Source organism: Helobdella robusta (genome assembly GCF_000326865.2).
Source record: "Helobdella robusta unplaced genomic scaffold HELROscaffold_36, whole genome shotgun sequence".
Lineage (NCBI taxonomy): Eukaryota > Metazoa > Annelida > Clitellata > Rhynchobdellida > Glossiphoniidae > Helobdella > Helobdella robusta.
Window position 1 is genome coordinate 184,977 of NW_008704742.1, and position 11,602 is coordinate 196,578.

At 37.1% G+C, this 11,602-nt stretch overlaps 1 protein-coding gene across 1 annotated transcript in view; it reads right to left on the reverse strand.

Moving 5' to 3' along the window:
* HELRODRAFT_185773 (hypothetical protein) overlaps positions 1-11,602 on the reverse strand; it is a 29,390-nt gene that overhangs the window by 2,358 nt on the left and 15,430 nt on the right. The window contains exons 4-8 of the mRNA XM_009023352.1: positions 9,640-9,749; positions 9,230-9,355; positions 7,776-7,880; positions 7,138-7,209; positions 6,649-6,801 (exon numbers count right to left, since the gene is read on the reverse strand). Coding sequence (XP_009021600.1) covers positions 6,649-6,801; positions 7,138-7,209; positions 7,776-7,880; positions 9,230-9,355; positions 9,640-9,749 — 566 coding nt within the window. The remainder of the gene's footprint in view (positions 1-6,648; positions 6,802-7,137; positions 7,210-7,775; positions 7,881-9,229; positions 9,356-9,639; positions 9,750-11,602) is intronic.

Sequence of the window (11,602 nt, forward strand, 5' to 3'; positions counted from 1 at the left end):
CATCGGCATTTTAACGATACATTATCATTGTTATATCAACATTATCGAATTATATACTATCGATCTTATCATATGGACGCTGCCAACAACGCGATGCTTCCGGGTTCGTACAAAGCCTATGTTGGTCCTACGGTGGGGTGTTTACCGACACTTTAGCTCAAAAGTTGAATTCCAGCTAAATAAGTAAGAACTGATTTGTGTTCAACCTTTGGAGATTTCAAGTTTAAACTGAAAACTTATTTAAATTGTTTGTCGTGATTGGTATACATGCAATTTTGTTACGATTTTTGTTTGCTGCATGTGTTTTTATTTATAATTTCGTTGAATCTATGAGAAATTTTCTATTTTTTTTCTGTTTTGCATATGTTTCGTTTGTCCAACTTGAACAAGGGCTATGCTTTTTTGGGTATCCTTTTCGTTTTTTTTTTCATAAATAAACCTGTTGAAAAAAACCAGTTTTGCATTCGTCAGAACTGCATAATGAAGAAAGCACACGTTTAAAACTCAGTGGCACGATTGGTGATCATTATAAGCTCTTTAACCAGTGGTTTCAGTTAACGCATTGCAACAACAACTTCGTCGTCAACCAGAGTTTCTTGAAGAGTTAACATTTCAACAAATTTCATTCAGTGTTTTCATAGAGTTCTTTTTATTTTGTTAACTGTTTGGAACTGTTAAAATAAAATATTCATAAACTGTCCTCCGGTTGCACGTGTTATTTATTAAATTGATAAGATTTTAAAGACATTTAAGACAAACCCTGACATATGTTTTGCAGGGAGTTTCATTCTGACTTTTTGGAATCGAGGTTTGGATGACATCGGCAATTGTCAGGTGCAAAATATTATATTTTTATGAATCAAGTGATGGACAGTTGCAATAAAAGATTTACAATGCCATCATTCAAATATGATGATTTAAATTTCAATGAGGTAAAACAAAAATTTTCAAAACCCGGAATCACAGGAAATTATGAAATGGCAAGTGTCATCGCCGATGAGTTCAGGTACATATATGAACCACACCAATAAATGTTAGATTCTTTTTATGATAATCCTTCAAAGAATCGATCTACAGTGTCAAAGGTTGATATAACGTATAGTGAAGCGCCATCCGACGAGAAGATTTGTCATCGATTGCAAGAGAACGAGAGAAATTAACGTCTGACTACTGTTGTTCATTGTACAATAAAAGCTGTTCCCGTTCTATAATGGTCTTTTAAAAATTGTGAACTCACGCGATACGATAGCATACGAATTAGAGATGCGAAACGTAACATTGGTGTCAGAAGCGAGATTTCTAAGAGAACTCAAAGATGTCAGAACAGAATGAAACAACAAATAACAGACGCGTCACTCGTTCACACAGCCAACCACAAAAAGAAGACCACTCGCAAGAAGACATTGGCGGAAACAACAACGAAGAAGAAATCATCACTAGCGATGCAATCGCCAAATGTGAACAAACCAACATGATGCAGCAGTTCGAGAGGATGGTGCAAATGATGATGGCCAAAATGGATGCACAATCGGTTAAAACAAAAGAACAATTGGCCAAAATGGATGCACAATCGGCCAAATTAGAAGAACAATCGGCCAAAATAATAGAGGAACAATTGGCCAAAATGGCAGAACAATCGATCATAATAAGAGACGAAATAAAAAATATTATAGTCGAATTAAAAAAACAATTCGAAAAAATCAACAATAAAATAAAACAGCAGTCACGGAAGACAGAAGAAATAAAAAAAGTAACTCGACAAAATCGAGTTACAAACAGCAACGCTGAACGAAAGAGTCGACGAACTGGAAAGAAGACACAAAAAAGAATTAGATAAAATATCTCAAGAGCTGGCAGATAAAAACAAGAACGGGACACCCAATCGCGTATCTGCAAAAACGGTGAAAGCGCCGACATTCGATGGCATAATCCCTTGGGAGAGCTATCGAACCCAGTTCGAGGCAGTGGCACTTAGCTATTCACGAGACGACAAAGAACGAGCCACTACATTGGTACTGGCACTCCGAGGATCAGCACTGGAGGTGCTGCAAGCAAAACCAGTCAAGGACAGAAAAAATTTCGAGTCATTAACAGCTGCACTGACACGACGTTTTGGCAATAGCTACACCGAAAATTTTTTCCTCGACGCAACTAGAACACCGAGTCCAGAAATCCGGGGAAACTGCACAACAACTGGCCCAGGACGTGGAAAGGTTGACGCTGTTAGCTTACCCGACCGGAACCCCAGGATTCAGGGACAAGTTAGCGACCAAAGCATTCATCCAAGCGCTACGGGACCCAGAGACCAAATACGAGTTGGCGATCTCAAAGGAGAAGACCCTACAAAGTACCTTTGAAAGATATACGACGCTGGAATCGGCAAAACTGATGCTGAGAAAAGATTTAAAAATAAGACAAATTCATGAGGAAGTAGATTGTCGAAAGATGGAAACGGCCCCGGGTACCTACCCCACTCTGGAGTGTTGGAACTGTGGAAAAAAAGGGCACATTCGAAGATACTGTCGACAACCACAGAAAAAGGCAATTATGGAGACAATAGAGGAAGCAAAAGCAAAGATGAACCAGCCGATAAAAGCGCCGACGGCCGAAACGTCGGAAAACTAGAGAAGGCCAGCCTTGCGGGGCACGGACTGGCTATGAAAACCCAAATCTCTAAAAAAGAATAATCACCGTGAGAAGGCTGCACCGCAAAGGAAGCAACCACAGCAACGCCGAGGCCTTATCCCGTCGACCGTGCCCACCAGACTGCAAGTACTGTTGTCGACTAGAAAAAAATGAACAGTCGGAAGAGGTGAGGGACATTCGCCTCATGACAGAAAACGGATGGACTCCTGAGGAACTGGCCGCTGCGCAACGCACTAACGAAGACTGGCAGTATGTCATCAAATGGAAGGAGGCAGGACCAAGGCTAAGGTGGCAGGACGTTGCGGAATACGACCCCATAACCAAGGAGTATTGAGCCTAATGGGATTCTCTGCATATGGAAAACTGGTTCCTGGAACGGAAATGAGAGTCCACCGACGGAACAAAACATACGATGCAGACAATAATACCCCGAAGCAAGACAGAAGACGTTACTGAATAAATGCATGGACAGCCGACTGGAGGACACCTGGGAGTCAATAAAACCTTGGACCGGTTACGGACAAAGTTCTATTGGGTTCGCGCACGACAAGACGTGGAAGTATGGTGCAGGCAATGCACCACCTGTGCTGCGGTTAAAAGACCCAAAAACAAAGTCAGAAGCCCGCTCCATGTTTACAACGTGGGAGCACCATTTGAACGGATTGCAGTGGACATTGCAGGCCCCTACCCAGTATGCTCGTCGTAGCACATTATTTCAGCAAGTGGCCAGCAGTCTATCCGATACCCAACCAGGAGGCCCAGACGATAGCGGAAAAAATCATAGCCAACTGGGTTACTCAATTCGAAGTTCCTTTAGAACTACATTCGGACCAAGGTAGGAACTTTGAATCCCAGATAGTGGGAGAAATGTGCCGAATCCTTGGAATTAACAAAACAAGAACGAAACCACTTCACCCACAATCTGACGGGATGGTTTAACGGCTCAACCAAACCATCATACAGCATTTGGCCGAGGTAGTCGACAACCAACGGGATTGGGACAAACACATCCCCTTGTTTCTAATAGCATACAGAAGTACCGTCCACGCCATGACCAACGAGACTCCCTCAGGGATTCTATTAGAGGACACCATACGGAAACCTGCAGACAAACTGTTCAATGATCCTTCAAAGAGTCGATCTACAGTGTCAAAGGTTGATATAGCGTATAGTGAAGCGCCATCCGACGAGAAGATTTGTCATCGATTGCAAAGAGAACGAGAGAAATTAACGTCTGACTACTGTTGTTCATTGTACAATAAAAGCTGTTCCCGTTCTATAAAGGTCTTTTAGAAATTATGAACTCGCGCGATAAGTAGCTTACGAATTAGAGATTCGAATCGTAATAATTTAACTCTTCATCTTTATTAAAATGTGATATATATACATATAACACTTATTCTTGTATATATATATTTATATATAAATATTTGTTTATTTGTTCATAAAATTACGATTACTTATATTTCATTTCAGTGCAATTATTCTATTATTTTTATTTATAACATAATTAATTAAATTTTTAACTTTTATTTGTAATCTGTGAAAGTTCTACTTCATTTTTCATTACTTGACATATTGATTTTGTGAGTAGTTAAAATTTTATGCAAATAAAAATCAATCATACATAGCTACAGTGTGTATTTAGCATGAAACGCATGGCCCAGTTTGGGCTAAGCATGCATTTTAGTTTCTCGTCCATTAGCTAACATATCGCAGTCCATGTGCCAATCTGAAATCTTATAACAAACATAATTTCCAAGCAAACACATACCGAAATACAATCACTGTAAATTGTAAATGATGTAACAAATCAAATCAGATGAAACAATTAATAACCAGCCAGCTGATCATGATCAAAAATTGTAAACAATATTTTTGTATTGATTACATGCAGCTTGAACTGGCTAAACGTGTGTTTGCTGCATGTGTTTTTGTGGTCTTTCGGTATGTATGCATGCATGCGTGCATGTTTATGTCGGCGTGTATGGATTTGTATAAGTAGATGCTTGTGCGTGTGTCTGTTGCGTGTATGCCGGTGCGTATGCATGCATGTTTGTTTGTAAGCATGCGTGTGTGTATGCGTGGATGCATGTGTGCGTGTGAGCCGTGCGTACAGAACATAGATCAGGTGATGGTAATGGTGTATTAGTAGATGTTAACCAATTCTACGATGATCATAACATCTAAACTGTATTTGAATGACCCAAAAGAACATCAACATCACCTTGGAATATCAACCGTAAAAACCTTTCAAAACAGAAGTTGCACCAACTGCAAACAAACCTGATTACGTTAGCCACACAGAGCTCTGAACAGCAGAAGCATTAAAATAACGCGACCGACGATTCAAATAACGATGGTAACTTTTCAAACATCGTGTAAATATTGTTACAATACTCGCTGTCGTAACCGATTTACAATGCGACGGGTTCAAATCTTCGATTGAATAAAATACTCCAAACAGTTATTAGTTATTAAACTTTATTTACAGAAGAAATCAACTAATCGTTTATTTCTAGCAAATTCAAATTAACGCAACAATTAACTTTTAAATTGTTTAAAATCTATCGCTATGACAACGTCAACAAACAAATCAAATATCGCTTTAAATAATTCACCGAATCGCTATTCACGAGATCACAAAATCACGAATTTCACTAATCACGGATTTCACTAATCGCTTGCGACGTGCGCTTTTATACTCTCGCAAGCGTCATTTCTAGATTCTTCTCGATGGTCCGATTCTAGCATACTCTAGAATGCTCCAGTCACTAGAGCATTCTAGAATACGCTAGAATCTAGTGCGTTCGGTAGCACGGTTATAACAATATTAATTGGACAGATGTTCGAGCACATATATAAACAATTGCTAATTGCAATATATAATTATGTTCAATGATAATTCCTGCAAACACAGGATTCTTTTTAGATTGAAATATTGAAACATAAACAATGAGAAAATATTTGCATACATTCACAGCTTGTTATCTGCTACATTTTTAACATTAATTGTTAATCCTCCTCTCCATGCTCTTTTCAAATTTGTACCAACGACTCAGTTTGAACAAAATTTATTTGCATCCAAGAGCTGTCAAACCATTGGTCAGTCGGTCAGTCAATGAATTCTTTAGTTAAGTTATTTAGTGATGTAAACATATTAAGTCATTGGTTTTTCTGTTTTTCGTTTCTTGTCATTACTTTTTAAATTTAATAATACTGAACCATTTACTGCCCGTTTTGCTTTTTCTCCTGACGCCACTTAGGATTTTTTGCACTTCATGCTTTTAAAATATATTCCCAGGAGTTTGTATTAATTTTTTTGCATTGTTTTCCCTTTTCTAATCATTTCAATCATTAAATTGTCGTATTAATCCCTGCATGTTCTGCTAATCTCTGCGCTTGTCAAAGTTTGATTTGATTATTATTTTGAATATAATAATAATAATAATAATTATTATTATTATTATTAAAATTAATATACTTATATGATTTTTTTTTCTAACAAACCATCAGCGTCAATAACACAGCAAGCCACAAGTACGAATCATTCAAACTTCCTTCCTTATACAATAAAAATTTTCTTGAAAACTTTCGTTAAATTTGGTGAACCAAAACTGTTCTAAAAATTGCTAGCGAAACCGAAATATAATTTATTGAATTTTTTCTTCACGACCAATTTGCTGCTATGATTAGATATGCCCACTGTTCAAGTGTTCCCCGTTCTTCAACATCGGAACATGATTTAAAATGATTCATTAATAACATCAATACAAATTAATTGGACTGTTAATAGCATTAACGTTATTTAATGTGGTTGCTAACAACATTAAGGCTATTTTATGTAGATAATATTAAGGCTCGTCTAAAAAACTTCCCATTCGATGAGTTTTATCAAACCATTTCATTAATCATATTTGTGTCATAAAACATTAAACAATTTCACCAAAAACCAACCAGCAAACCAACCAGCTAACTAACTGACCAAATCACCCAACAAACCCCAAGAAGAATAGGAGTAGCAAAATATTTGGCCTCAGTCTCATCAGATCTGACGTAGGCACACTCCACAATTCCTGTCTCACCTTCCAAGGCTTCCAACAAAGAACTCACGAACTGGTTGCCTGCATAGGCCATGGACAGCGTAGCAGATCCCTGGATGAACATTTTGCGTTTTAAGAACATTTGCAACCACATGTGAACATAATTGAACGTATTCAGACATTTGAACGCGTGTGAACATAAACATTTGAGTATAAATAAACAATATATATGAACCGGTAAACAAAAAACACCTAAACTCAACCGGTGCAGTACTGATCAAAAAATTCAATGATTCATGAACTCTAACATAACCACAATAGACAAAACAACAGGACGAACTAATGTCAAAATTTACTTTTCCAATTGTAGATCAAACCCCGCACAGCAACTCGCGCACCACACAACACACACCAACAACTTGCACCACCCCAATCACCGCCAACTAACATTGCCTGCCTTGGCTTCAACCACTTCTGTACCGGCTTTCTGAATCCTCGTCGTCATTGCCACTCTTTCATCCTGCAATCATTTGTCGTCCGATCGGTTGGTCATTTGGTTGGTTGGTTATTCAATCAATAGATTGATCAATTGATTGACTGGTCATTTGATATTTTGATCGATTAATTAATTGATTGATGATCATTTAATTGATCGGTTGGCAATTTGACTAATATTCATTTGACTGATAACTTAAACGATCAAGTTTTTGAAACGCCCACACACTTGGTGATATGAAATGAATTCATGATTTGAAAAATTGTGAATGAAAGAATAGTTGAATGAATGAATGAATGAATGAATGAATGAATGAATGAATATGAATGAATGAATGAATGAATGAATGAATGAATGAATTGATGCATGCACTAACAGCTGTAGTAACCATTGGAGTAATAGCCGCACTCCATTAAACATTGAAATATGAATGTAATAAAAAATAATAAGCGAATAGAAGGATTAGCAATTGAAAAGTATAATGTAACCAAGACATAACAATAAATAATAATAATAATAATAATATAAGAAAGACGCAATATTATATCAAGGTAAATTATTATAAAAGTAAATATGATAAAGTAACAGACATGTGGGAATGACACGAAAGGTTGGCACTGAGAGATGAGGGGTACGATGGTCACTCCCGAATGTCCACCAACAACCGGACAGTTCACGTCGTGGGCCTTCATGCCCTGTGGTGGAGTGAAAATTTTAAGGGGGCGGTCGATAACAACATCATCTATAACAACAACAACATCATTAACAGCAATAACAACAACAACAAAACATTATAAATAGCAAAACAATGCAAAGCTGCAACTAGGTGACATCATCAAACACAATGAATCATTACAAACAACAACAACAACAAAAACAACAAAAAGATTTCTATTTGCTCGTTCATTCGCAATAATAGCACCTTTCTACGTGACTGCTACTCATCTAGGCCAACGCAATTGCTAGCCCCATCAACGACATCTATCACATCAACATAAACACGAATAACAACGACAACAAAACACAATAATAACAACAAAACACAGCAATAACAACAACAACACAACAACAACAACGATTTCGACAGCTAAAATAAATAAACATCTCAAAGTTACTAAACAACGAGCAACAGAAGTATTAAAACAACTGCATATAGACGCACCGGACAGCAAAGAAAAATTACATTTTTTTATTTATTTTTTTTTTTTATTTAACACAACTGACCAGAGGGCCCAACGGACCACTTACCCAATCAGGAAGAGAAAAAGAAATGTTATAAAGTTAGGCAATTGGTGGACAGACGAAAAAGTCAACACACAAAAAAAAAAAAAACAAAATAAGAAAATATTAAACATAAATTTGCATAGTTATTTAAAGATAAACTGCTACTGAATGGATGGAAAAATCGTTGATGCTCTTTTTTGTTTAACGAACAAATATATGTTAAACAAACGCATTGATTCAAAAGTGCACTGAACAAAGCAACAGAACAACGAATGAGCATCAGACAACAAACAAAAGAACAAACAAACAGAAGAACAAACAAACAAAAGAACAAACATACAGATGAACTCACAAACAAAAGAACAAACAAAAGAACAAACAAACACATGAACAAACAGCAACAAAAGTTAACACAACGCAATATAGTAACGATAATCGAGTTTTCTCTTTTATTACATTAACTCGACGACACAACGTTAATGAAAACGTGTGAATGAACTCGTTGTACAATTTACTGCGCATGACATCCTTGAAATAAATCGAACCCGGTCGTCGTAGCGAAGAAGCAGGCGCCTCTAACCATTACACCATCTCACCTCCCAACATACATAGTACAAACACAACACAAACACGAACACGAAAACAACATAAACACATCAAAACATAACACAACAAAACACAACACAAACACAGCACAACACAACACAACACAAACACAAAGTAAAACAACGCATCAAAACACAGCACACACAACACAAACACAACACAAACACAACACATCAAAACACAACCCAAACACAGCCTGCCAGTCAATCAGCACCTTGGCTTGAGCGATGAACGTACTAGCCCTGACGACATCAAGCGTCGTCACTCCGAATATGCGGTTGGGGTCGTAGACGCCCCTGTACTTGAACACCTCACTTGCTATCGGCACTGTTGAGTTGATCTGCCATCATGGTGGGGAGCGTCATGTGACAATGATGATGTGTTGCTGGGTGTTGGTGGTGATGTGGCGATGGTGAAGAAAAACACAAACACAACACAACTCGAGGATGGCGGAGTAATTAATGATGGTGACGAGTCGGCGATGATGACAAGGTGAGTGAGATTTGTAGGGATGATGGAGAAAATGATAATTTTGAAGGAATAAAATAACACAACAACAACACAACGACAACACAGCACAACAACAACACAACAACGTAGAACAGCGTCACAGATGTAACAAACAGGATCGGTGATGATGCACAGGATAGCACCAGGACTGAACTTGGCGACTGCATCAGCGAGATGCCTCACCACAGCAGCGTTCGTTTGGAATAAGTCATCCCTCGTCATTCCTAGGTGGTTGTGTCATTGTTCAGTTCATCAGAGAGAATGTTTGTTTGTATCCATGCATGTTTGAGTTGGTCTGCCATGTATGCATGCATGCATGCGTGTGTATGCATGCATGCATGCGTGTGTATGTATGCATGCATGCGTGTGTATGTATGCATGCATGCGTGTGTATGTATGCATGCTGTTTTTTATACAAATGCAAGCGTTGTAACATGCCGGCGATGTGAAAAAAGTATATAGATTGTTTTTTAATTTAATTCATGTACTCGTGTAAGCGGTTTCAATTCATTTTGTTTGCCAAACATTCTGCTAGCACGAATATTAATGTCCTGTAAATATTCAAAGTAGTGTTTGTATGAAATATAAGGACACTTCTTTTGACTGTCTGATGTGCGGCGATCTACAGCTTCACTGACGAAAGAAAGAAACAGCAATCACGACAAAAAAGAATGTAACGAGAAGAGCACGACGAATAATAACGCAACAACAACAACAGCAGCTGCTGCAACAGCAGCAGCAGCAGCAACAACAACAATAAAAGCAGCAACAACAACAACGATTATATCATTTATGTTGGTTTGTCTTGAAACTTCTACACAACTAATCACATTTACGAATGTTGCAAATCCTGCTATCAACGAGAAACGAAAGTGTGCGAGGAGGCAGAGACTAAATTAACTATAAATAAATAGTTGCACATTTTTATTCACTAAGTTTTTGGATCGCATTTTTTAGTCTGCTCTCTCGCGTGTTCGTTCAGTCGAAACTACATACATGTTGAAAGTAAAAGCGTGCGTGCAATGCTGCTTAAAAAACGCGCCGCTGAAAACGAGTTGAATATTTCCTGTTTGTGTAACAAAATTAAACAATTGAAAAAGACATTTGGACGGCATCCAAATAAAGTTGAAATAAATGTGATACAGTTGTAAAAATGTGTGAATGTATATTGCCAGCATGATACATGTGAGCTCATTTTGATAGAGATACCATTAGGCAGCTACAGGCAAGATTGAAATGTTTAGAAGCCAAGGTCCAAATAAGCAAGTCTTCTCAAAATGTACCAGACCCAATATTTAAACGTGTGTTCGTGTGTGTGTGTGTGTGTGTGTGTGTGTGTGTGTGTGTGTGTGATGATGTGATATAGTGATGTATCTTCTATGAGCAGCCACTGAAAATACTTTAAATATTATTTTCAATCCTTTCTCACTACTTCTTGATCTTTATATAACAGCAACAACTACTACTGCTACTGCTACTACTAATAATAATAATAACAACAACAATAATATTAATAATAATAAATATAATAATAACAACAGCAACAATAACAAACAATAATCGAGCAAATTAGAACAGGACTGCAGACATAATCACACTAGAATATTATGCAAATTGTTTGTTATTAATTAGTTAATTAATTAATTATTAATTAAGTAAATAAAGATATATGGTTATTATTAATTAATAATAATTGATTAATAATAGCAATAAATAAAAATGGCTGACAGATTAGGATATGTGCACACAAACACACACACTACACACACTCATACAGACACACACATGAAGTAAATTTCAACCGGACACCCAGGAACCAATTAGAGTCTGAGATTGCAATTGTTTTGATTTACTTTTAAACTTCCATAGAATAAGCAACAATTATTATTATATAATTTTTTGCAAATAAATAAAAATAATAATAATAAAAAAGAAGCTACAATGACAACATTGATACCATCAAACACACGCAACATATAAACATAAGAAACAACGGTGATGAATAAGAACGACAGACTTAAGCCCTAACTATACATCACATGCAACCAAGCAGCCCAGCAACCAGCCAACCAAATCA